The sequence below is a fragment of the Dermacentor albipictus genome, chromosome 1 (assembly GCF_038994185.2).
Source record: "Dermacentor albipictus isolate Rhodes 1998 colony chromosome 1, USDA_Dalb.pri_finalv2, whole genome shotgun sequence".
In the NCBI taxonomy this organism is placed as follows: domain Eukaryota; kingdom Metazoa; phylum Arthropoda; class Arachnida; order Ixodida; family Ixodidae; genus Dermacentor; species Dermacentor albipictus.
This window is the reverse complement of record NC_091821.1, coordinates 389,264,552-389,291,593: the sequence shown is the minus strand read 5'-3', so window position 1 is coordinate 389,291,593 and position 27,042 is coordinate 389,264,552. Positions and strand designations below refer to the sequence as shown.

The 27,042-nt window shown below is 45.6% G+C and overlaps 1 protein-coding gene across 5 annotated transcripts in view; it reads right to left on the bottom strand.

Annotated features, from left to right (window-relative positions):
- Positions 1-2,317: 2,317 nt before the first annotated feature.
- Positions 2,318-27,042, bottom strand: part of LOC135916975 (probable chitinase 10) — a 185,974-nt gene continuing 161,249 nt past the window's right edge. For all 5 annotated transcript variants that reach the window (XM_070532014.1, XM_070532013.1, XM_070532012.1 and 2 more), the window contains 11 exons: positions 20,847-21,041; positions 19,710-19,832; positions 18,261-18,410; positions 16,764-16,998; positions 10,626-10,885; positions 9,868-9,968; positions 8,360-8,477; positions 7,875-8,069; positions 5,551-5,673; positions 4,257-4,421; positions 2,318-2,471 (listed from right to left, as the gene is read on the bottom strand). In XM_070532014.1, coding sequence (XP_070388115.1) covers positions 2,466-2,471; positions 4,257-4,421; positions 5,551-5,673; positions 7,875-8,069; positions 8,360-8,477; positions 9,868-9,968; positions 10,626-10,885; positions 16,764-16,998; positions 18,261-18,410; positions 19,710-19,832; positions 20,847-21,041 — 1,671 coding nt within the window. In that variant the 3' untranslated portion in view covers positions 2,318-2,465. The remainder of the gene's footprint in view (positions 2,472-4,256; positions 4,422-5,550; positions 5,674-7,874; positions 8,070-8,359; positions 8,478-9,867; positions 9,969-10,625; positions 10,886-16,763; positions 16,999-18,260; positions 18,411-19,709; positions 19,833-20,846; positions 21,042-27,042) is intronic.

Genomic DNA, 27,042 nt, shown 5'->3' with positions numbered 1-27,042 from the left:
TTTGTGTAAAGCAGCAGCCGGGGAGAGTGACATGTAGTTGAGCGGAGCCCGGCCACAACACATCTAGCACCGAAATAAATATTGAGCGACAAACGCCACGTACCCAGGTCACAGCTTTAGTCTCGTAGGTTACTTGCCGTCACAACTTGCTTGTGTCTGCAGTAAGTATTTAAAAAATACAAGTGCTCCTGTTGCATCGAAGAGAGCAAAAGCATGTGACAACTCTCGTAGTAGAAGTACATATACACAGTGTTTCAGCGAACTCTTTCAAAAATCTTTAAAGTATGCCTGTGGCAGATATCACAACTCTAGTTGATGTGTGACCCGGGGTGAGGCCTCGTCAGGATGTATGCTACTAGCGTCTTCCTTTTGCATCACTCCGTGAACATGTTCTGTGTAGACATCCTCATGTCCGAATAAACTGATCTGATTTTATTTGGTTTATTTAGTTCATGAGCTGATCTACTGGAAGAGGTGCACATTATTCGCACTAAACCTTGAAATGCATAATCGACTAATTAACAAAAACTATCTGAGTTTTTAACTAAATACCTTTTGACCCATATTGCCATTTACAAATCTAGCCGTGGAGTTCGGAAAGCGAGTCCACTTGGAACAAATTCTCAGGATGACACCAGTTTCAAGATATTAATTCCAGAACTTTGCAGACAACTGCATCGGCGTTCCAGTTAATTTCTTAACAAAACGTCCTTTTATGCATTGAAGTAAACAAGTAACTGGAACGCCAATGCATTTCTCCGCAAAGTTTGGGAATTAATATCTCGAAACTGGTGTCGCACTGAAAAGTCGTTCTAAGTGGATTCACCTTGCGAACTCCGCGACTAGAAGTTGCAAATTGCAATATGGGTCATAAGGTAATTATTTAAAAGCTAAGTTCTATTTTTAATAATTAGACGATTTCGCATTTCGATTTTTGTGCATGTAGTGTCAGCCACTTCGAGTAGACTACCTCTTGAACTAGAATTTATCTACCTGCCTCAGGCAACCTTTAAAAAATTTTCAAAGTGTTCGCTGAAACACCATGTGTATGCAGATACAAGGCACACTTTGGAATTTATGTGAAGTGAAACATTCTTTTAGTGGGTAATGAAATCGGTTCTTGAAATGCTTAGCAGGGTTCATCATCTGCAACGCCTTTTGCGTAACAGTTACGTATCTGCCCAAGCAATAAGAATACGCAGAACATCATCAAGCGACCCACGTCACTAAAGGACCATGGGTTGTAATGTCCCCTTTCATACTCCCATCTCCGAGATTGCGCTGCAGTTTACTAATGCACTATCTTCAGGACCTACCCACCTTAATAGGCAAGACGTCGACCGAGAAAACGGTCAAACTTAAGGAAAGAAGGCGTAGAAAGCGTCACTTTAATCATAGGAAATGTGCGCCTGATGGCGTATAGTTGTTGGACTGAGGATATTTATTTAATCTTTGTGGTTTCACTGAGTAATATCGTTGGTAAGAGAGCCAGCCTTCAGCACATTGGTCTAAAGCACACCTCAAAGAGGAATAGAATTGCACGATCAAGGTTTATGTTAAAAATTATTAAAGACAATATAAACAGTAACAAACCTTAACTAAGTTCTTTTTCTGGAGGGTGGCATAGTACTTCGGCACTTCCCATTTGACCCGATCAAACCAATGAGCAATGTGTTTAGTCATACTTTATTTTTACGAACGATAATGGAGAAAAATGTCTTAGATTCGCACGTAGTTGAAAGAGAAGACTAAAAGAACTGTCAAACACTGATGGCCAGCCGATAGACCTTTTGTACGTTTCATCTTTATTTCGTTTTCATTTTCCTTATAACGCTGCTCTCTGTTCGAGAGAATGTTGTGTATGTGCTCATCATTTGTTGCCATCTCTGCAATGGCCCCCGTGGAGTCAGCAGCCTGGTCAAATAAATAAATCGAGTAAACGTCTCTAGGCGTCAGGTAGAGGAGAATTTATTGAGGGAATGCAGGGAGGCGTACCTGAGGTTATAGCCTCTAGCCTGCTACTCTCCTGCTCGGAGGGAAGGGGAAGAGGAGAGAGGAATGGGGAGTGGTGATGAGGATAGGTAACAGGGTGCGGCAGTACAGAGGTGGCCACGCATAAGCCGATTCACTATGCGAATGCTGCCTCGCGTATGAGCCATTCGAGAAAACCTCACCATCAGCCATGGTCAGCCCAGTTCCGGAGGGCTTCCCTAGAAAGTTTCTCTTTCAAAGTCGTATTAAAGTTATACTAGCTGCATGAGATTCGATTGTGCAAACACCTCAGTTATCGGCTACACTCCCACAAATGAGGCAATAATTGGGCTGGGAAAGCGTCACAGTTTATTCTTCGGGCAAATATTCAGTTGAGGAAGACCTCCTATGGGTCGCAGTTTTCCGGCACAACGCTTCCGTTCTTCCAAACTTGCACGGCGATTTCTTCTAACGTCCTTGGCTCCATAGCGGCATCAGCCCTAAAAGAAGATCACAATTTCTAGGTATCACAGTCTAATTAGTTATGTTACCAACCTTCCTCTCAATCCCTCGGACGTCACACAGCAAAGCTTTCCATCCGGAAGGCCTTCACTCTGAAGTAAGATAGCATGCGAAACATATTTCTGAGTTACGTATTTCTGGCCGGGACTTATGACCGGTGTGCAATTCAAAACTGAAATTTATATTATGCATTCTTCAATTAAGGTAAATTGCGCTTGCGCTGGCAATTGCAGTTGCAGTTTTGATCTGGCGCTGGCGGTTGCAGTGCCTGCATTTGTTATTGTCGTTGAAGTTTTGAGCATAGTCTTCGATTCGCACATGAGATGGAGCGAACACGTCTACTATCTAACACGGAAATTATCTCGTTCGATTGGTTTCTTACCCAAATGCTAATTTGAATTCCCACCCGAATTAAAACCTACAGTTTGTCACACCCTATTTCATACCTGCATTAACTATTTCCATCGTGTCTGGGATACCACATGTAAGACTAACACCACACGTCTATTAACACTGCAGAAAAAAGAGATAACAATTATTGCTGGCACTGCTTACACTGCAGAAATAGAAAGTTCATTGACGCAACGCAATGTTTTACGCATAGATATCTTTTTTGGAATAACGTCCACTTTATTGCTTATCATTTTCTCTGCAATAGCTAGGTTTGTCAATTTGTAAATACAATCGCCAGCAAGAACCGAAGGAGAAGCGTGTTGCAACATGAAGTACACAGGGGTGGACAATACCTTGTACGAGGAGTAATCACGGTAAGCAAAGTTTACAGATTATTGACTGTTGCACATTAAATATACAAGAAAGCAATACTAACACTCTTCCACTGCCTCAAAAGCACCGTAAACTTCACTATCTCCAGGAGGTAGCAAACTGGTGGGGTGTAGTGCGACATTGCAGTACATCATTATTTCCTTAATACCAGCAGTATGATTTCGTAGAGTAGTTATTATTCTCGTAGCAATTAACGTTTAGTATCGATAGACTTAAGTACCTATTTGCCTGTATAAACTTACTTCATATAGTTTGTGTTCTCTGTGTATAAGTTGTCAATCGTGACCGAATGTATACGATGATAGAGTTTTTTTTTTTTCTTTTTCGGGTGCTGGTATACTCGTGCTCTGCTACCGTTTGCCTTGCCAGTTGTCGGGCCTTGGAACACATTCAAGCCACTTTCGTGGCTTTTAGTTCCGGTCCATTTCCGTTTTTTGTTGTGCGAATATGGTTATTGATTATTATAATTGTTTTTGATATATAGCTAGCGTCGCGCGCGTTGTTATATCTTATATTTCGTGGAATTTGCACCTTACTCGATGCGTTCTGGCACCCATATTGTTATTTTTTTAATTATTGAGGTCTGAGCGTTTACACTGTATTGTGCTGGTATTGTTAGATTCTGCACCGATATTGTATTCGGCACTTCCGCACGTGCAGTGCGCGCACGTGCGATGTCCCAGAGCGAGTTGTGCGCACTACGTCAAACATATTTCCTTGCGCATCTCATCTGAAAGGGGTCTATCATATCCACCTCCCCCTATTGTCGTGCTGCTCCGATTCCATAGGCGAAAGTATGAAAGACCGAAAAGCGAGCATCCTGTCTCGAAACCACGTGCACAGTGTGGAGAAACACACAACACAAAAAAGCGCGAGGCACCTAACTGCACCTGCTCAAAGCCAATGTCTCGGAGGAAGTCAAAATAACACTCGCAGCGCGAGGATGCGAAACCAACAGAAAGGACACCAGAGCGCACCTGTTCAGAGTGTCCACGCGTATGCAGACGCTGGTTCGTCTTTAGAACTTTCCACGCCGCTCTAACCATGGGGTAGATCTCTCCCACGCAATCTCCGCCGTAGTCGTCCGCGTCCAAAGACCACACGAATATTCCACCCAGCCAGTGCTTCCAGAACCACTCGGCCTGCGGAAAATCCGCCGTAGATTATGCAATAACGACAATGCACTCGCAGGCCCTATGGTCGAAAGTATAACTTCTGCTTCAGCCCAACTAGACTTAAATGCGTGGGTGCGGCAGCTTTTGAAGGAGCGAAAAGCTTCATCTTGGGTCTTTCAGAACCATTCGATTCTTTACAACCGTCCCCAAACTTTGTCACTAAATGCATTGGTGAGCCACGCCATTTAACCTCGAGGTTCGTGAGAAAGCTTTCTCGAATATTAGTAATAGCAATGCCAGTGCATTTTGTCTCAGGTTTGCGGACGGATATCTAGAAGCTGTTGCTGTTTTGATGGTCCCGGGTGTGTAGACATGCCTTCAACAGTCGACAGCGGTGTCCTAAAGTACTTCTTTGCGAAGTCATTAATTTATTCGACATGAAGAGATAATTGTGCACAATTTTCTTGCGTCTCTGCACTTGGATAATGTCCTACGGAAAGGAGTGAGTGAGAGCTAAAAAGAAAGCATGGATGTTAACAAGCTATGAGCATGATTAGCTACCCTGAGCTGAGAGAAGTGAAAATGGTAATAAAGAGAAGCGCGAGAGAGAGAGAGGCAGAAAGACAAAGGAAGGAAGTGAAAGTGAACACGTGCATAGACAGGCGCTACGCAATCAAAGGCGCTCGCGCAAGCCAGTAGTTCTCAGAAAGCACGACAGTGCCTTTACTGCTTTCTGAGACAATGGTCGGTGGGGAGGGCAACCACAATCCTACCAGACTGTTCCTTTTTTTTTAAAGAACTACTGGATACTTTCGCCTTGAATGCCTGTATGCAAACAGATATGGAGGAAGAAATTATTAAGTGAAAACGCCATGATGACACCTGTAAAATGTGTTTCATGAAAAAGAAAGGAGTGGTAGGGGGATGGGGCTCTGTCGGTATCGTCAGGTGGGGTTAACGAGAATGACTGTGAAAAAATTGCGCCCATAGCAAGTCAGCATAAACATTGCCAGATAGCAGATAGCAACTTCCTATTTCGAAGTACAGAAACAGACACGCATCTACTATTCAGTTAATTAATGTTCCTATTACATGTACTGAAAAGGTAAAACTCTCTAAGCAGCGAAATTTTAAAGCGCACGCGTGCAGGTACTACCTTCACTTTGACGCTGTCCTTGTCGTCGTAGCTGACCCACTGGTTCTCGTAGTGGATGTACGGCGTCGCCGCATACTTCAGCCAGTGTCGTGGCCAATGAAAGTAGTTCACCCTTCGACACGTCTAAAAATGTGAACAACAAAGGCAATCGCAAATCACTGGTTTAAGTAATGAACAGAGCTTAGAGCTTCACGAAGGCACCTTCTAAGGCACGTGCGAGTGTAATTCCGGAACCAGAAATTTGTGTGCCTGTATGCTTCACTCTTTAAATGTTCCTGTCACCTAACTTTCATTCTCATTTCTCTCTGAAGTATGAAAACAAAAGCACTATTAGAGAGCCACAAACGGTAGTGATACGGTGACAGCTAAAACAGAATAAGCATTGGTTAGATGTTGTCTTCAGCTTTCTTTGTGTCAGTTTTCTAACTAGCGCTTAACTAGCTATTTTTCCCTCTTTGTTTCATCTTCTGTAGGGGCCTCCTTGTGCATGTCTAAAACAAAGGTAAACTTCTAACCGCAGTAATGCTGACACGGGAACCTGCCACGCACTTGTGCACATGCGTGACTTTCTCGGCTCGTGCATTGTGCAATTAAAAAAAACATTCAAAAGGAAGCCATTTTTTTTTTCGGGACAGTGGAACTAACGTAAAGATGATATAGATCGAGCCGACATGTTGGATTCAGAAATGATGCTTTCGAGAAGCAGTTAAATGAATGTCACGCCATTGATTATATTCTGCCCAACGTATCTTGCGCCACAGCGACTGCGTGCCTGCCAGTGTAGACAGCAAGACACGGAGACCCCCACCACGTGATCCATGCGACCACGCGTCATACTATCTCCGGAATCGGCCCCCTTTGCTATGCCATTCTATCGAGGCTCGGCGCGTCGACTAGAGAGGGGAGAGTCTTGATACAGCGCAACGGTAAACTGCCCTTTACTCGGCTACAGACGGACAAATCAGATGAACAAACCCGAAATCCTAAGAAAGCAGGTAAATATAGGTTGTTTTTTTTTTAAAGAATTGTGCTCTGGATGACATACAATTGCTGCGATGAGGACAGTTAGGTATCGTTTGTTTTATCACTGAATAATTTTGTCAAAACAAAGGCAGCAGCCGGGACATCACACAGGGTAGTAAATATGGTCGTGATGCTTTGCGTGTTGCCTATTCCGCAAGACTGCAGCCACCCAGCCACGGTCGAAAAATTCCGGATGGGTTCGCAGAGGCAATTTTCATTCAAAGGGAGAACCGAGATCAGCAGGGCTAGGAAGCTTAAAAGACGGAACTTACTTGACTACACGTCACAAGCGTTACCGACACACGGATAGACGGTATAATAAAAGATGGAGAGGCACGATGTAAGCCAGGTAGGTGAAGATGCGCGCAATACAATCATAACCTGTGAGACGGCATTTCTACTTTACTTTATTAGTGCAGAAGCTCTCCTTAAGGGTCAATAATGCCGCCTGTTTAATTGATGCGGAATTACGTTTCTGTAGCATGCAATAACAACATTGCGCCCCTTACCCGGAGCGAGTGTTTGGAGAGCCGGATAAGACGCAAAAATTAAGGATGTGCGGTGACCTTGCACTGAGGATCCCACAGCAGCTTGTGTGCCGGTCTAGAGCTTGAAAGCACCTTACTCGGGTCTATAGGTAATTGGTTACCGGTAAGAAAGCGCCAAATTGCAATACAATGAACGCAGAAGCCGAATTTTAAGCAAGTTTTGAGAACGTTTCGAGCGCCGAAATTGTCCGAATAAGATAATATATGCTGGAATCCACACTAACGAACGGGCGCTTAGGTTCTAGCATTAATTTCAACAAAGAAAGGTTCAGAGATTATATTCTTAAGTACTTAATCAGCCATTCTGTTCCCTATTGATAAAACAGCTTTTTTTAAGCTTTACGGGTCTAAGTTAACTTAAGGTAGATATTTGTGTCCTGACTTAATTTGCGTAAACTTCAACGACGATAATCCCACAATAAGCAACGCCAACTTCTTGGCGCATTTTACGTGCAGTATATTCATGTAGTTGGTTTTCTGGCGAACATCTGTGACGGCTGGTAAACAGAAGGCAAAATGACCGCCCTATAGTTTTGCAGTTTACGTTAATTGATGCAACGTTACGCAAGTCTTCAGGATCTCCCATTATTCTCGCATTTGTTGAGCCGTGTGTATAACTTGACTATTTTGTTCGCTTCAGACCTCTCAATAGATGCGAGAGAAATCCAGTGGACGCAAAGCTGAAGCATCGTTTTAATTCGTCACCATTCCGCACTCCACTGCCAACCCAGCGCTAGGAGCACGAGTGCCTACCTCGACGTAGTTCATGTAGCCGTCCGTCTTCGTGAAGTTCGCACCATAGCCGAGCGGGTGCGCTGGATCAAGCGGGGCGCTGACGCCATTGTAGGCCGGGTCACGGAGCGTGAAGCTGCGGCCGTACGGGGCGATACCTGGAATTATCTTGTGCTTCGGCACCCCAGTGTTTATCCACCTGCCAAGGCACGATTCCTGGACTCGTAGAAGTGACGCCACAAATAAACCTCTTAAACTGCCGCCTGAGTTCAGCTACTACTTTGAGCATCATGCGGTTGCTAATGAACTTTTCTTTTTCAGGCTGCATGAGTAGTGTGCTTGCGACTCCCGGAAGGACCCGACCGCACGAGTTTCGCATTAATATTTGCAACAAAACAAAAAAAGTCTTTTTTTTTTCACAAGCGTACTACTACCACATCAAAGAGACGAGGGTCTAATAGTGCGCTATGAGGACGTCACGAGAAATGATGATGTCGGCAGCTTACAGACTCGACGCTGGTGCTCCGGTTCCCTTCGTAATAATAAAGTCCACTTGTAATCTTCGTCTTAGACAGCTCATCCAGCTTGTAGTCGAACGTCATGAGGAAGAAGTAGTTCACCTGACTGCATAAGCAACAACATTACGGGCACCAATTAAATGACCAAATCAAAAGTTTCATAAACGGCCGACTAACCTCAAGCTCACTACTTCTGCTAAATGTTTGCATGCATTTCTTTTTTTTTTACTCATGGCTTCAACAGCGATGAGAGCGGCCACACCTTAGGGGCTGAGCAAAGTACAGTAAGTCACAGGTAGAATTTAGGGCATCGTAGAATTGAGGGCATCATGGTATTTCTATATTCTGTCAGGATTTGTTTAAATGTGGCGTTTGACGTATTGTACTAGTCCGCAGTTTCTGAGAGAACGCCATTACTTTCAGCACCTTAATGTATCATCTACATTTGGCTTTGAACAGACACGCTGTCAGAATAGCTAATGAATGATTAGAAGACCAATGGTGGCATAGGTACGACGGAGACAAGGATAAGTGCGTCTTCACGTCCTCGTTCGTTTTCTTTAACCAATAGCTTTATGTTTAGCAAATAAGCGCAGAATTTTGCCTAAATAGATAAGTATCACAGTCTCCCATGTATCTATGGAAAATAGGCCTCGAGAAGCGACAAATTTTTCTAACGTTTCTGACAAGACTCCTCCGTGAAACAAGACCCGTGTTCGCAAAAAATGTTCTTACGCTGACGCTGTTCGTAAGACCAAATGCCACCCAAACATTAGCGAAGGTGGCTTGTCTAATGGCGGACAGCACTTACGAAAGAAACGCTTTGTCAGTACTGCCCCAACTCTTCGTGAGACAAAAGAACGGTTTACGCTGCGACGCATTACGTCACAGTTGTGAGGTGTTTTATAGCTTGCAACGACACGAACAAACCACGTAGTATCTATAATAGATTGTTCATTTTATTACTAGAAGAACTATCTGCTGTTTCCATCTCGCCAGCTGACCTGATCATTTCAATGTTTCGCAATCCTGCGTCGGTTTACTTGCCAGGACCCATTAAAATGCTCCTTTAATACCACCGCTGACATGCATGGGTACATCTTCGCAAAAAGAAAGAGCAAGATTTTTTTAGCAAAGCGATGAACAACCCCGTTCATCGCTTGGCGTCTGTTCATGATTTTCTTGCGTAAGTTTAAGCCTTGCAAGAACGTAAGAACACGGGCTTCCACAAATTGTGCTTCGTCCTTCGGTCTCGTGTTTTTTTTTTCATTCTTACAACTCAGCGCAACAGAATCCAGCACAGAAATAGAACTTAACAGCTAAAAGAAACGAAAGCCTAGACATTGGTACTGAAGTGTTGCATTGCCTTCTATCCTTTAGCAGCAAAAATAGAAAGGGGCACAAACATACAGTGAAATGTGGAAAATTTAAAAAAAAAGAATGTTTAGCAAGAGCTTTCGGGAACAATGAAATGACCTGAGCGTTTCAATGGTTACCTGGCTATTCTCTTGTACGGAAGGAGGCTGCAGTTGGGGTCACGACACGCAGGAAGCTGGAGCGTGATGAGATACGCATCCCCAAGAAAGCTTCGAAGTTGCTGCGAAACAAGGCAACAATAAAGCACGCTGTAGCTAATATTCTGTGTGTGACCCTCTATACCAGATTTCCTGCATATTATAGGTTGTTTCCTGCGCGCATACGGCGGTCATGATCATTGCTGTCGTTTTTTTTTATTACACATTTTTCTCGCAACTTGCACGTAAAGTAAACGACGGGTTATCGCTCTCTATTATGATGTGCAGCGGGGACGGTTATGGCACCCAGGGCTAATGCTGTACTGCCAGTACTTTTCGTGTATTGTCGTTTGTTAGTAGAGCTGCAGGTTCTATGGGCAGGTGCTGGCTTCCCTATTTCCGTTTTGCGCTTTTTATGCCGGCGTTGCTATTGGATCACATTTAGTTATCTATAACGTGCTTGCTCATTTCTGTGCATTGAAATGTTCTGTTATACCTACATATAAACTGTCGCCTGTCTCCGTTTATTGCGCTCCTGCCCTGCCTCGTAGAGTGAAGCAGAAACACTTACTGCGCGCCCCCCTCCAAGTGCTTCTCTCATATATAGATTTATCTCCTTTTTGCCCCTGCTGCCATAAGTAGGCGCCTGCTCTTACGCTGCTACCACATGCCCCCATTCTCAAAACTGCTATATACGCCAACGCTCCCTCCGAAGCTTCTGAGATTTCTTTTGTTGTCACCCTAATGAAGTTGCAAACGGCAACGATATCGCTCTGCTTGCAAAGCGGAGGACCCGGTCCTTCCAGGTGAAAGTTGATTCCGTCCAAGCCGAACACCACGAGCCACTGTTTCATCTTGCGGAGGAAGTGCCGCATCTTTTCTGGTTCGCGTATCCGCTTCAGCAGGCTCTGTAGGTGCGCGCCGCCTCCGTAGCTGACCAAAGTCCTCACTTCGGTCGCACTCGTTCTGTGCCTCAGCATGCCCATGTCGCGCAGTATGTCTGCGTTGTGACAAAAAAAAAAAAAGAGGGGAGGGGCATCCTGAAAGCAGTACAGCTGTCTTTTCGCAGCATTACGGCTAATTAGAGAATTCACTCTTATCGACGCGGACATTTCCCATGATTCAAGGATTGGTGCACATTATATTGGAAATTTAATGTGGGCTTAGTGTGATTTACGCCTTAAGGCGAGCATAGCCGCAAGCTCGTGAATGCAAGATCGGCAAGTTCGTAAATGGCCTCGGTCACATATCCTGGTCTAAACCACTTAAGGTGGTAGTAGAAGAGTTTTGAGTTACCTCCGAGTAACACAAAGAATGTCTATGAAAACCAGTAAGCGGTTGTGAAAATTATCCTCTGTACACGTCAAAGTGTAACTCTCCAGCGTTTTTCCCCCTTTTCTACGACGCCAATACGCCTGCATAGATGTTGTTGTTGTTTTTTTTCCTTATTTAAAGATTTACTGCACACGAGACGCACTTTACTCATAATTACGCTCGTCTCTTTGTATTTTCGCTTGGAAAAGCACATGACTTCCGCCATATTGGGCGCACCTGTTAACGTTAGAGAAAAGAGAACGAGACCATACCATCCAAGGTGGAGTAAAATAATTATGTAATTTGCATTTCAACCATACCTTTTCACCTCTGGTGTGTGAAAATGCTACCCCAAGAAGAGCAGATATTTCTGTTTTGTGTGAGAGTGTCACTATGTACTTGAAACTTATCTCTTTATGTAACGATTATATGCTCAAGGTTTGTCGAAGTCCGAAAGACGGTGTTTAGACTGATTCAGGTGCTGCCCAATTCTGGTATTGCCCAGTCATAGAGACACCTTCCAGGCACTATCGCAAGATTTCTCATTAGTACCCTCCGTATGGAATCCCATAATGAATTGTGGCTATAGGACCTGCTGAGTCTGCATGTCTATGAAAACTAATAAGCGGTTGTGTAATTAAAGTCCACAAAACCACATGTTAAACCTCCTATATATCTTCTATAGAAACGGCACCGAAATTATCCTTTAGCAGATATCGTAATGATGCGTCCTGGATGAAAAAACAAATAAGGCAGCGAACTTGTGTGACCTAGCACAACCACAGCCCAATTTTTAGGGAAGTGGTTTCTTTCAAGCAGTTGCGTAACAAATTTCAGTTGCTTGCCATTAACCGAAATGCTTTACAACGCTGATCGTATATGACTCATCCATTTGCAACATTGCTCGTGTACGACGCTTTCAAACACTTGCCTAACTAATGTCTATCCAAAGTCGTACCTTAATTGCGCGCGTTTACTTTATCTGCCGCAACGCTGCCCCCATTTTCGCCAAACTTGATCGCAGTGGCTTACAGTTCCCCCAGAAACGACAGGGAAATCTTGCTTGGTAACGGAAACACGCGCTTTAATATTTGACTACCCCTCGCCCATGTATACGAGTAGGTTCATAAGACGGAACGAACTGCCAATTCAGTCTGCAGACGACCGTAACGTGCATAGCTGCTACGAACTGCGCTGCTATATCAGCTTGTCTAATGAGTTTCTGGGTGAGCCTTGAGCATAGGGCACAGAGCTACGTCATGCTTGTCTGCTAGTTTAATCGGTAACCACTCCAATTTAACCAGCTTTCTACTTCTATGAAATATATACAAGATGGCTCGTTTAGTTTGCCGAGGACACCGCGGATGCCTCGTATACCATTTGAAGATAGGAAGTAATCGAGGATTCAGTGATTATTTGTAAAGCTCGTAACTAATGCAGAAACGTGAAAGTACATCAACACATTCGCCCCTTTAGGCGCCGTGTCCACATTTGCGGACGCGACTAGTTATTACCGGTTCTGGCGAGTGGTGGCCAAGAAATAGCAGCAGACATGCAGCTTCTGGCGGATGGAACCACTTACATGCTCAACGGGCCTTCAATTAACTTCCAGTGATCTCGGTATTGCTACAGACGACCACCTCGTTGGAGGGACTACCATATTTGACTGGATGCGCGGCGTACCGGCAACAATATAAAAAAATACATTTTGTACGTAATGCATGCAATCAGCGTTAAAATGGTGCGTGTGCTTCATGTCAGTGATCCAATTTTTGTACAAGAACGAAGCAATATTGTCTGCACAATATTTATATAATAATTACTCTCTAATTATGACGACTCAGCACAAGGCGCCATCCTACCACATTGTCTTTCTTGCAGTGGAGTGTCGAGTGATGTTGAATCAAGTTGTGCAAAGCTGACACATTTGTAGACAGTCCTTCATAATTCCCGCCTGAAGGAGTTACTCCAACTTTCCACAAATACGAAACCGGTGAGATGTAGAGTTCCCTCACAGCAGATAACGGCCGTATAACATTTCTGGCCGCTTTATAAAAAAAATTCTTTAACGAAAACTAAATAAGCATGGGGGCTGACAGAGGCAGTAGCACACTGGGGTATAAAGGCTATAAACAAGGATCAGGTGCCTAAGGAACGCTGACCAACTTTTCGATATCGAAACGAAATAGCCTCCTATCGATAAGTTGGCCAGCTTTTCTGAGGCATCTTATCCTTGTTTGTAGCCTTCATACCACACTTTAACAAAAACTGTAATTAATACATGTACAATAAGCTTGGTATCTGCACTTGCTTTAATTACTCTATTTTCGACTTTTTAGAGCGAAGCTCTTAGGAGCCTGTTCCCGCAGGGAGCGGCGGCGGCGTCCCTCATAACCGAGAGAACGAGCACAGTGAAGTATGAAAGCAAACGCGGAGCGCAGCGAGAGATGAAAAACGGCGATAGATAAGAGAACGCGAGGAGGAAAGCGAAGGAGGAGGGTGCCGCGGAACCATGCGGTGGAAAGTGGAGGAGGAGCGCATGGAGAAAGCGTGAGCAGAAAATTGCAAGACGGGCTTTGCGGCGACGATGGCTGCGAGACGGCGCCAGAGTAGCGCGTGTAGTCTGTATGGAAACAAAGCACTGCGTGAGAGGAGGTCTGTCTGCGGTGGCTGCTGTGAATCGTGCGCACACGTCGCCCGCGCGCTGCCTATCGCTACCTCCTGATTATTTTCTTCATTCCCTGACTTTGACAAAGAAAGAACAGCAATAACAGTACACAAAACAAAATATACAGGATACAATGACCGCGTCGTATAGACATTATCAGCCTGGTAGGGGCTGGCTTCGTCACATTAAAATTCATTTAGAGCCATCAATGGCTCCACGCTTGAGAGCCACTCGGGAGTATCGCCACCGGCCTTCAAAATCTCAACAAACCGATGCACAGTTTCACGGAAATAAATTCGCGTAGGTCGTGCGTCGGGATCGCAGTAGTATCCTTCCATTCGAGAGCGCCAAATACTGTGGAGGCCAATTAACATTATTAAATCAAACGGAAAACTATCCTCATTAGTAATGGGTAGATACCGTATTCCATGAAGGTCGAGGGGAAATTGTTTCTTTAACGTTCTTTCTAGTACGTAACAAAAAGTAACACTCCCCAAGAATGAAGAAAAACGTGATCTATCGTTTCTGGTTGTTGCCTGAAAATATATTTTTACAGGAAAAGGGCTTATTTCTTCCATGGGGATATCACTGCTACCTCCTGATTAGCGACGCAGTCGCGCCGCACTTTGCTGCGTTTGCAATGTGCCGCGTGACGCAGATTATCTGTGCCAGCCAATACATCGTGAAATGAAGACACGTATAGAACTGCGCTCGAATTTCGCATTAGAGAGTATCGTAATTGTCGGCGAATATTTTTTCAATACACTTGCTATATATATCCGTTGTCATTAGTTGACGGGATGTTACTGGGAAGTTGTTAAGATGTATAAAAGTAGTTAATAAATAGTCCCTTCACAGGTGACACGTTCTATCAACAAAAGATAACAAGCAGTCGGTAAGAATTTAATCGACATTTTATGTCTATTTTTCCAATTGAATGTCGTTGACCAATAGTCGGCAGGATGTGCCTAGAAAGTTATTACGGTGTCTAAAGACGGTTAATTCAGTGTCGATAGGTTCTAGTAGCATTTGTCTAAAGGCGCTTTATTCAATATTAATAAAAAATTTTGTAAGAGTTGATCTCGGCGGTAATTATAGGTTACAAGGCTAAATATTGCGCCTTTCATAAAACACGCTGATCATTTGCATAAGTAATTTACTGAAAGGGCTGCAGTTTAACCACACATTCTGAGCTTTGCCTACACATTACCCATACCCGTTTGTCTTATTTCCACCAAACACAAACCAAGTTACTTGTTTAGCCGACGAAAGACATTGAAAAAACATGCTGGAACCCAGGAAAAATGCCAAAACGCATGAAAATAGATAGAAAACAAGTACACAGCAATTATTTTCAACTATCATAATAAACTAGAAACATCAAGCCTCCTCCAGATATCACCCCTAAAATGGACCCCATTACCACCTAATTTCTGCTAGGTGTTACGTACGGTTATCCTAAGAAAGCGGTGAAGAGCAGTTAACGGCCGACCCACGCTTTGAAGCATTAGTGAATAAGATTTTTTTTAGATTGGCTGTGTTTTTATTGGCCCACATTTACCTTCGCATGTTTATTGGCCATGATACTTTCCATACTTTCACCAAATTTAATCTTCGTGGCAGGGACAGCAGACTCTCGGGACAGCAGACTAGATTCTGTTCCTTTCGTAACACTAGCCTACATATAACGCGATCACGAGCCCTTGTTTATGTAATTTACTGCAAAGGTCGCAATTCACCCATCCACGTGTAAATTTGCCTACTTATTACCCACACTTTGTCCTTATATTCAGTCACTGATGACTTCAGGAAAACTTACTACGGTCCTCGATCTGACTCGATGTGGCGTAATGTTCTCAAGGGACACTAGAAAACATAGGTGATAAAGGCCATATAATTCATTAGAAAACAATCGCTTAACATTTTTTTTCAAACGCTTCAACTGTAACTTTGCCATTTAATGACACGTGTGATACCCCTCTTACCTCAAGATAACGATATTGCTTTAGGTTAATTTCTTTCAATACATTTAGTAACATTACTGCACGGTTCCTAAGATATGTCTCTATTAACCTATGAAACATTTCTATACGTGATATTCTTTAGTACCTGCAGTAAAACAACCCACTTCTAACTATTCGTACACGTAAACCATAGCATGAACGAATGATTGTGGGTTGTTTTGTGGCGCAAGGGCCAGGTATGGCCAAAGAGTGTCATGTCAGTGTAAACCATAACATGGTCCCCTATTATTTGCAAATATAAAATTGTTACCCTCTTTTCTTCTGCCACGGCAGCGAGGGAACTTTGTAAGTGTTTCATATATTGTCTCATCTAAGGCGGAATACGAGGATTCGGCAATTTTCATCTAGGCGCTTTTTAAGCTACGCACTTCAACATTGACGGGCAACTTTCTGTGGCAATGAAGGGTGTTGAGGCTACGGAGACAAAGTGGCTCACACTGTGAAATATTCCCCAGTGCACAACTAAGAGTGCTCCCGAAAAGAAGGCCCCCATCCTCACCCGCGTTAGGGTCAAGCTGGAGTAGAGAGTACATATCTTACTTGGGACAGCAAAATAAAACGAAACAGACCACTCAGTGTTCAATCTTACTTATTTTTCTACTTTCCTATTTCTCGTTTCTATTCTCTGCTATGATTTTCTATTCCCCGAGTACCTGTACCAATAAACCAAAAGCGTCGTTCAAACGCTGCCAGAATACTTCTCGCAGTTACACACGTGCAGACGTACCAACCCGTCAGCTTTCCCTTTTGTGCCTCAGAAAGTAGCTCGCGAGTGTAATCGCGTTAACAGTTTCGTTGTAAAATGCTCTAAACGTGCGTCGTCCTTTCCTTAAATAACAGCCTTATAAAACAGGTGCACAGCGCCGGCGTACTCCTCTCTCCCGTGGCGCCCCTCTGGCGGAAGATGAACTCTCCCGTGTCGTTGTCTGTCTCCACGTAGGAGTAGATGAGGTGCGTGCACATGCCGAGCGGCAGGGTGTTCAGGCTGAAGCGCCGGATGCCCACTCGTTCGAACGCCTCGCCACGCATGAAGCACGCTAGGGGCGCCGTCACGTGCCCGCCGGCTTGGTCCGCAGCCTGCCTGGCTTGTCTGCCCCTGTACAGCGCCTGCAACAGGATGGCAGCGCGTTCGTCTTGAGCGAACTACACGAAGCTCGAGACTTTTGTGGCGATAATACATCTTAGAGGGAAAGAGAGAGAGACAAAGTGATTGTAGAGAGGAAGCGGCACCCTTCTGCAGCTCTTTGATGGTCATTGACCAAACAATGATCAGCTGCCGATGATCATTGCTTCTGTTAAGTGAAAGGGTATTCTTCAGTACTTCATTGGGTCGCCAGGTTTATAATATGGAACAACTTCTTTTTTTGTCGATAGGATTCTATATTCTAGAGAAAGAAGGTCATACGAGGAGTTAGACAAAATAGCGCTTCACGACTTCTTCAAAGCAGCACAAAAGTTTCCTCTCTATAATTATCGTCATCCCCAACATCCTTTTTATGGCCAATAAAGAGAAACATTCAATTAGCTCGGAAAGATGAAGTATTCTTTCAGTATACCTTCCTGCAACCGTTCCCATAGATAAAGTACTTTCACACAAGACATGTAGGTCTTGGCTAAACCGCCAAGGCGGCGATAGCGAAGTTGCAGCGAAATCAAATGAAAATATTTTGAGTTTATGGTGTTGTTGGTTGGGTTCCGCCTCTGGAAATAAAGTAAACACTTTGTGTTGAATGTGGCCGCTGCATTCTGATTCATCTTACATAATATAGACCCCGGCTGAACGTAAATAGGTGCTTCTGACATTGCGTTTGTTCACAAGTATGGCTATATTCGTTCAGGATCTTTTCAAACAAATATATGTTATCAAATCCAGTGCCCCCCTCACAAAAATAAAGAAAGGAAAAAACGGCTCCAAAAGCAAAACTAAACATTCAAACTACAGCAATCTGGGAAGCAAAGTATCAGGGCCCAATTGGCGAAGCTTCTCTTTCGAACGTGCTTTTTTTTTCTATTTGTCAGCCGTCTTCACTAATACTTTGTCCAGTGTCAGGATTCGCACAATCTTTTTCTTAAGAAAAATTCTAGCGTAAAAGCTTTTTGTTAATACAGGCCCAAGTCTTCAAATCTTTCAAAGCTCCACTACGATTATTAGGCTAGTCTGGTTCTTCACTAATTTTAGCAGTTATCTTTAACTTTATTTCGGCACAGCTTTCTTTTAGCGCTCACGCGGCATCAGAAAGATGGCATCGCTGTGCCAGAGGCTTGCCGATTCTGAAGCACCCTGTTTGTCTTGTTTTGCTTGAACTTTGACAGCCTTCGGAGGCCTTCTACTCAAAATTTGCATTTCAGATCTCTCACTCGTCACGCACGAGGGGTTGGGTGGTGACCGGGCGACCGAACGCTTTCCACACGCTGTCCACCACGGGGAAGAGCTCGCCCACACAGTCACCCGAGTAGTCGTCCGCGTCCAGCGACCACACGAATACGCCACCCATTCCTTGAGACCGGAACCAAAAGGCCTGCGGTGGCACCGACAGTGCGAGACAGTAAATTCACGGCTGTAAACAGTGCAATCGCAATTCCTCTGCACGGAGAGTCTTGGACCGGAATGGACAAAAATAATTAGATTAATGATGATTGCTCCCAGTTTGCTACGCTAAATTGTGGGAAGGAAGAAAGGCGACATAAAAATGAGGATCATATGGAAAGAATGCCAAGTTTGAAGCAATCCTCCCATACGTGGGTGTACACAGGGCGTAGCAAGGGGTAGGGTTGAAAGGGGGATGGGGGTGTGAACTGGGAACGTGCACCTCCACCTCCCCCAAATTTCTGTGTACGAAGGATACCTGGTATAAAAGGACTTGTGACAACACACGCCTAGTGTGTGCGGGTGTGTCTGAGTGTGTGTGTGTGTGGGGGGGGGGGAGAGGGCACGCGTACTCTAGGACGCAGCGGTACACTCGAGGATGCACAAGTTAAAAATCAATATAAATCATATGGACTTGAACTGATTTATGGTTGCACAAAGTCCTATTAGCTGAAGCTCACTCGGATTCAGGGTCATGCCCACTCCTAGTCAGCAATAGTTACGTACTAAGAGTCACAAACAAAAAGCGCCGGCAGACTCAAAGTCAGTCGGACTTCTGAAAAATAAGAACCATGTTTGTTGCAGGATCTCTAAAAGCGAGACAACGCAGGCGCTGATGTCCTACTAGTTCAACGTCGCATCTTCATACAGTACATTTATTTTACACCGGGCCATTTCACATAACTTGTTCAACATCGACCGTGTTGTCTCTCTCTCCGTGGTTTTCTGTTGACCTGTAGCAAACGTTTTCTTTTTTAGAATGCCACGCTCAACGACTTCAGCCAAATTTACTCACTGGTCTTCTCAATCTCAACAGGGTTCACACAGAATGTATCTGCTATCTGCGTTTGTTAGTCTGAGTGAGAGCGATTGAATCGACTCATTAGTAGGAGTTTGGTTACTTATTCCCTATAGCAATGGCAAAAGATAACACCCCATGGCCTCAGCCGATGACTTTCTTGCGTTGTGATCTGGAGTGACAGCTTCACAGCGAGTGTTGCATGGAACCTCGTCGTTTCATCTCACGCCGTCTATGTCGCTCACAAGTTTGAAGGGTCAGCGCAAGCCTCGACAATCAAGTGCCTCGGGGCCCGATGGCTGCCACTGAATTGTAATTCACGATTTTCTTACCTATTTCCGCAGAACAATATCATGGCTTCCATTGCCGATTTTGTCCCTCTGGCACAAAAATAGGCAAGAGCATGTAAGTGTGTCTCTACTCGAAGCCTACCTTCGCTCCTGCGCTAGCCTCGTCCTCGTAGCTGATCCACTGGTCCTTGTAGTGCATGTAGGCCATACCTGCCGTCTTCACCCACGTCGATTCCCAGTGGTAGTATCTGAAGCGTCGACAGGCCTGAATGGAATAAAATGAAAATACTCTGTAGCCGTTACCATGCTGGAGATATAAAGTTGGTTAAGACTAGTAATTCCAGTCTTTCAATGCGACTGTTTACAGTGGCATCCCCCAAAAGCACCATGAACCCCAAGGGAGGCCACATCTCCTTAAACACTCTGAGCCTAAAGTAGGACGTACATGTGAAGGCATGCGCAAGGTATCCTTTAATAGGAGAGCTAATAGGTGGGTGGAGGATCTCTGGTGTTATGTTCGTCTCCCGCGGAGCAAACTGGACATGCGCCCGGTTCATCTCCGCGCCTTTCCTCTCTTCAGTGCCTCTCTCTCTACCTCTACCTGCTGCGGAGCTATGGTTTCCAGAAGAACATTATATGGATCCCATGCACTCTGAAAATCGACGTGAACGAAGCTTTCTGTGCTGTTCGCGTTTACTGACGAGAATTGGCTGGGATTTTGGCCGTGAATGTTTAATTTTTTTCAGTGTTTAGCGCTGCATAACACACAGCGAGACCTGATTTCTGGTGACGTCGCTGTGTGCCATTGTTCACAGCCTGCGAGAAGGTTAGCACTGTTATTACCTCACACAGGGCAACCCATCGTGACGTAAGTGTTAAAGTTCCATTAAATTACGGGACATTGCAGCCAAACCCATAATTTTATTATGAGGCACGTGGTAGTAAGGGACTCCGGATTAAATTTTACCCTCCTGGTATTCTTTAACGTGCACCTAGATGTCTAAGTACACGAGCGTTCCTGACCTTCACCGTCGTCGAAATCTTAAGGTTGAGAGAATACGAGCGGGAGTTTACGATACCCCACGGGTTCTTTTGTCTAAGTGTGGTGTACCGAGCAAGTTACCGAAGAATTCTTCAAGCGACTTTTGAGTACAAAGCATAATGCTAGTAGGTGCGATGATGATGAAGATGCCTCTGGCGTACACTATATAAGCAAGCTCGCTGAAGAAAATTGGGGTTTGTTATCTGCAACCTTGTGTACTATAAAGACAGGACCCACCTCCACGTAGTTCATGTAACCGTCTGTCTTAGTGAAGTTTGCGCCGTAGCCGAGTGGATGGTTTTCCGCGAGCTTGGCGCCGACGCCGTAGCTGTGCGGATCGTCGAGTGTAAACGTACGGCTGTACGTGGCAATACCAGGCACCATCTTGTATTTCGGAACTCCAGCGTCGACCCATTGTTTCAGGCAAGTCACCTGTGAGCACAAAGCACTCTGTGTAAAAGCACAGCCACGTTTGTGCACCTTCACCAGATACAAAAATACTGTTCTTCATTGCCGTTTCAGTGGCTTCCTAAACCAATAAAACAGAGAAAGCGAGCCTGACGTGCCGAGGAGAAAACGGAGGAATAAATAAGTTTGAGTGGTTGCCAGGATCCTGCATCATTACTTTTTATGCTTTACTAGCTAGGTCCTATACTTACAAGAGTTGTTTATAAAAATAAAATATATTTCACTTCCTCGTTCCCCTCCCCACGTGTATTGTAATAAATTAGACAAAGTCTAGTTAACCTATCCCCCTTTCTTTCCTTCCCTGAATCTTTGTTTTTCTCAAGAATACCCAACACTCAGTCTATATGCTCGCCATGCATAACATTCTAATCAGAGCTATTATGTTTTTGACAAGCTATTCTATTATCACAGTTAGATTTGTGGAGCTCTCCGGTTGCTGGAAGCACTTTCGGTTTCGACCCTTATCCCTCAAGCATCAGCAAAAGGGCCGCAGGAAAGCTTCCGGGTTGCAAATTTTGCACCAGCAAAAAAAGACTCATGTGATGCAAGGATCAAGCTGTGCGCTTCATGAATACAGTCTTTAAAATTCTTCTACCACTGCAAGTAACGCTCACATTCAGCCTGAATGTTATAGTTTGCACTTCTTACGGCGCACTATATAACCTAATATTCACGGTTACTATCGTGAATACCGGATATATGCGGCCGCTCTATCATTCGTGTTTAGGGAAATGTACGCCTATATCTTTCACTTTCACATAATGCTAAAGCAGATCGCGCATTAAAACACTGACCGGCCAACTCAAGATGTGGGCGCAACGCACGTGTATTGAAAAACTAGTGTCTCCTGTCTAACGTGCTTTATAGAGACAGTGAGAAGAAGCCGGAAATCATGACAGCATTCTTTCGGAACTGTCTTTCTCTGTTCTCAATGCTAATACGGCTGGTTACAAACATGGAAGACAACATTTGTTGACTTTGGTGTCCTGTTGTTGTGATCGTGCGTCGGTGCCGCGGCACCAGCTGCTGACGGGCGGGCCACAAAGGGGATTCAAATCAAATCAAATCAAATCAAATCTTTATTCAGCATTCTTCCACATATGAAAAAAAGAATGCTAGGACAAGCCCCTTTGTGGGACACCCTCTGTTACGTTTGTCGTATAGCCGGAGGGTGGATGCCGGTGTCATTGTGACATCGATGGCAACAGAATTTTAGCTGAGCCAGAGTGAACGCAGTTTGTTACGAGAAAGCGACAACGAGATGTTTCCCAGCCGTGTTGGGAGATATTTCTTTAAAAAGTATATGTTAAAGGGATACTAAAGGCAAATACAAACTCAAACTACAGTGATAGATTACTGCTCGACAATCTCTAAGGCGTCAATGTTATAGCGAACAAAGCTTTAATAATCGAGGAAACGAGGTAAATGCAGGACATGATTAGAGACTGCCCCGAGACATTCAAGCACTAGCCCGATGACGAAAGCACTCCTCACTTAAATTATATCACTAGTACTCAGCTAGTCGTTGCAAAAAACATCCTCGTATTGTATTATAGGATGAAATAAAATGCTACTTGCCCAGTTCGATTTCATGCTCAGAAAAAAGAACTCATTGAAATTACCGCTGACAACGGCGAGGGTGGTCGAAAGGTTTCGTTTTCACTCGACTCTGCTCCGCCCGCGCTTTCGCGTTTTAGTACTTTCCAGATCGCGTAGTGCTGCGCTGGTTTTGCTGGCTCGCCCAAACTACAAGCAGCAGAGAATTCAAGTTCTATGTGATGTCGCGGGATGTCCGAATGGTCTACGCCACTTAACCAAAAAGCAGCTGCAGCGGTGGATCCGCCACTCGGTCTTGACTCGGTGCCGCATCTGTCGGGCGCCGTTTTACTCACCGATAACAGCAAAGGGTGGTAATGGAGTATGCAACGTCACCACTGCTCCGGTTTGGTGGCGGGACCTTTGAAGCTCGAAAAAGGTATTCGGACCCTTCAGATACAGTTTTTTCGTAAACTGTATTAAACAAGCATTTCGAGGTTTCTGGAATGGTATTTAAACAGTCCACGTCGACTTAGTATTTGCCTTTAGTGATCCTTTAAAATGGGAGCGTTCCACGCCTCAGGGAGCTCGAGGAAACATCCTCGCCAGAGCCAGCTAATTGCAGACACCAAGCCTGTTGCTTTGTGGCAACCCGTTGGACAAAGCCAAGGCGTGTTTGGAAATTTAGGGAACTGATGTACCTTCTGGCAAACTGGTTTTACCTTTCACCTCTTTTCCCTGTCATTGATGAGACAATGTGGGTCATGTGTGCGCTGTGTGTGTACCTTTCCACGTTTCTGTTCAGTGACGTTACGTTTGCTTGCCGCTAACTTTCTCTCCTCGAACAGAGGGCTACAAGCTTTCGGATTGGCCAAAAAGTAAAAAGAAGGCGGCGAGTCAAGACGCGCTCGCTTCAGTTCCCGCCTTTTCCCAACTTTTCTAGCATTTAACCGTCGCATGTCAATTTTAATTTGTGCACATCTTTTCCGTGAAGTTGTAAAGACCGCATGGATACCCTTTTTTGCCACAGTCAGACACTTCTCATCATTTTACGGACATTCCTGTGCTTCCTTAACCGGCGCCTAACGAGCACTTCGGAGACCACGCCTTGGCCTACCGGGTGGCTCAGTGCCAATAGTCCGCTACCATGATGGAATATCAAGTAGAGGAAAAAAATATTCTCCAGGAGGAAGTTACTCAAGACCAGGGATGACAAACTGCGGGCGCTAGAAGAGCTGGTGCCAAATCACGGGAAGCTAACCCGAACGCCATGGAAACGCCTTCGGCTCCCCGTAGCGACAAGTCTAGTGGCGCAGCGCTGAAGTCCAAGATTATTAGGGCACGCCGAATGCCGGTTCTTGCCAAAAAAGACACGAAGATCGTTATTAATCCAAGAAGTGGGCAGAATATTTCAAAAATTGGCGTGGTTACTGTAGTTGACACAATAGTTGCAGCCACCGGCATCAGCCAGGACGAGCTCTCACAAGACACTTTGTGCCCGAACTTACAGCAAAATATCATGGCGGCCAGCACTCCTAGACGGGAAAATGCTGACTGTTATACCCACATCAAGCAAACCCTCATCTCAGGCAAGATCCACGAACTATGCGCGTGCGATACAGCCCCGCACTCCATGTGCAAGGGGGTCATACGTGGCATACCGTTACAAGACTACCCAGCCACGGTGGATGGCAAAATCGTTAACCAGAACAATCCTCTTGCACTAGCAGCCAAGAAAATCGCTCAGACCGGGACCGTCATCCTCACCTTTGATGGCCACCGGGTACCGAATTTTGTCAGGTACGGAACACTCCTGATGAAATGTTCCCTATATCGAAATCAAATGGACGTATGCCACGCCTGAGGTAGACTCAAACATTGTACCGATGTCTGCCCAACAACGAGCAACAACAACGAGCGACATCGTTCCCGACGTCTGTCGGGAACACGGCCTGCCGAACCCCGATGAGCAGCACCAAGGCTCCGCAAAATGCAAGATCTACGGTGGTCCGCACCTTACCGGCGGTAAAGAATGTGTGCATAGTTTCAAGACGCCGTACATCATTCGCCGACGACGCTTAGAGCGTGCCAGGCAGCAAGAGCAGCTCCCCACGCCATTGATCGTTCTATCCTCTGATCCGCAAGCCTCATCCAGCCCCAGCCTTAGGAGCAGAAGACGCTTGCGCTCGAAAGGCCGTTCTACAAGCCGACGGCGCTCCAGAAGTCGCTCTGCCTCAAGATCGCGAAACACATCGCCTGTTCCAGCGCGTTCCAGCTCCAGAGGCCACTCCAAGTCCCGCACCAGGAGCGACTCGTCCGAAAGGCCACGATCCAAGACCCTCACCGGCAGTAAAGGCAAGTCCTCTCTAACGTGGGCCGATAGGGCCCGTGGCAACCAAACACATGCGTCCAGCTACCAACCCTCGCACGACTCGCGTCTCACGAAGAAGCTCGAAGAGCTTAGGCGTGCCAATGATAGTCTTAGAAAAGAAAGCGCTCAGTTCAAGCAGGAAATCAGTCGGCTAGCCACAGAAATGGCCGAAATATGAAGATTGGCGCTCACACCGCCAGCTCCTCAGCCTGCCGTACGCTCGTCGGCCTCGGACACGGCAAAGCCTCCACCCCCCCCCCCAACCCCCACCCCCCCTACCCAATACAGTTGCAGTGAAGCTTCGCGCCCTGGATCACTCCAGAGAAGACGAGATGGTAGAACTCCGTCTGAGTTCAACAACGCCATCTCCAACATACAGACAGGTCTCTCTCACGTACAAGCAATGATCACGCACCCTCAGCTGGGCCTAGCCGCCCTCACCTCGAGAATACTTAGGCTGGAGGGGACCAGCCACATATTTTTGCCAAGCACATCTACAGCACAAGTCTTAAACATGTACAGCGTCATTGCCTCACCGACGTAGGATGCCATTCTAAATGCGGCACTTTCGCAATCCATCCCCAAACCCAAACACGAATAACGGAACTAACGCCATAGCAATGTGGCAGTGGAATTGCGCAGGGTTCGTCAGCAAACGGGTGGCCCTGCGGCAATATCTAAAAAGTGTAAAGGACATACCCCAAGTAATCGCCTTGCAAGAAATGATCACATCACCACCCATCAAGCTCCCCGGTTTCCTAACGGTGGCTTCCACTGAAGGAAGGAGGGGGTCGCTACTTTGGTCTGTAAAACGTTCACGTGCATTCAGTGGGACCTCGGTCCCCCGGACAATGGAGTCGAGTACGTTATGGCCGAACTCCTTGTCGACCCCCCTATGCGGCGCTTAAGAAGCAACAGTATCTTCATACTCAATGTTTACTGCTGACCCAGCGTTCACAGAGCCAAGGCTGGTGGTATTCTCAAGAGGGCCATGCATCTTGCCTGCTGTTAACCTCTAGTCATCATGGGAGATTTCAATGCCCAACATCAGGCCTCGGGCTATCACCCCAATACGCATAAGGGTAGATACATATGTCGCACGGCAACGGATGAAGATCTTACGCTGGTAACCGATAAAGAGCTTCCTACCAGGAGAGGGAGCTCGGTGCGCCGAGATACGACTCCGGGTATCACGTTTATCAAAAACCTGGAAAACGTCAAGCGTACCAACACAGCCATGAATCTCGGTAGGGATCATAGCATCATCGAAGCGGTCATCAAGGCTGCCCGTAACAAGACGAGGACCTTTTTAAGTTCACTGACTGGGACTTGTTCCGAGCCAATTGCTCCGAGCGCGTCCTCACTCAGGATACGGAACTGGACTCTTGGTGCGACGAGATAGAAGAGGATGTGGCTAGAGCCACCAAGGAGGTTAAAACCAATCTGGAGGTGGACAGGATGGACAGTAGGTGCGCGCATCTGTTGGAAGCCAAGCAGGCACTGCTCGCGCGATTGAAGACTCAGCGCCGTAACAGAAGACTACGCAAGAAAATTTCTGAAATCAACAGGACGATAGAGGCTCATTGCAAGGTGCTACGCAAGCAGTAATGGGACAAGCTGTGCAACTCGGTGGAGGGCCAGCTCAAGACCGGTAAAAGCTGGAGACTCCTCAGGCACCTACTGCACGATAGCGACATCAAGTCCCATCAGAAGAGAGCTTTGGCGAAAGCTGTCCATTTGGCCACCGACTCGACTCCAGATGAGGCGGTCACGGAGCAGCTCATAGACAAGTACCTGGTGGCCACGGACGGTCCGGTGCCCCCCAGTTTGCAGAGTTTGCAGAGTTTGCACAGTCGTGGCCAACAATTTTCCTGGTACGTACATCACCTGGAACTGATAGGGCATTGTCTTTAACCTGAGTATTTGCACCCTTCGAGGAAGCACATCAAGTTCCATCTTGCCAAACAATGATACAAGAGGAAGGTGGGGTATCAGTTTCTACAGTGAAGGTGATGTCTGTGACGAACTCGTCGAACCTCTGGATGGCACAAGCTGTAG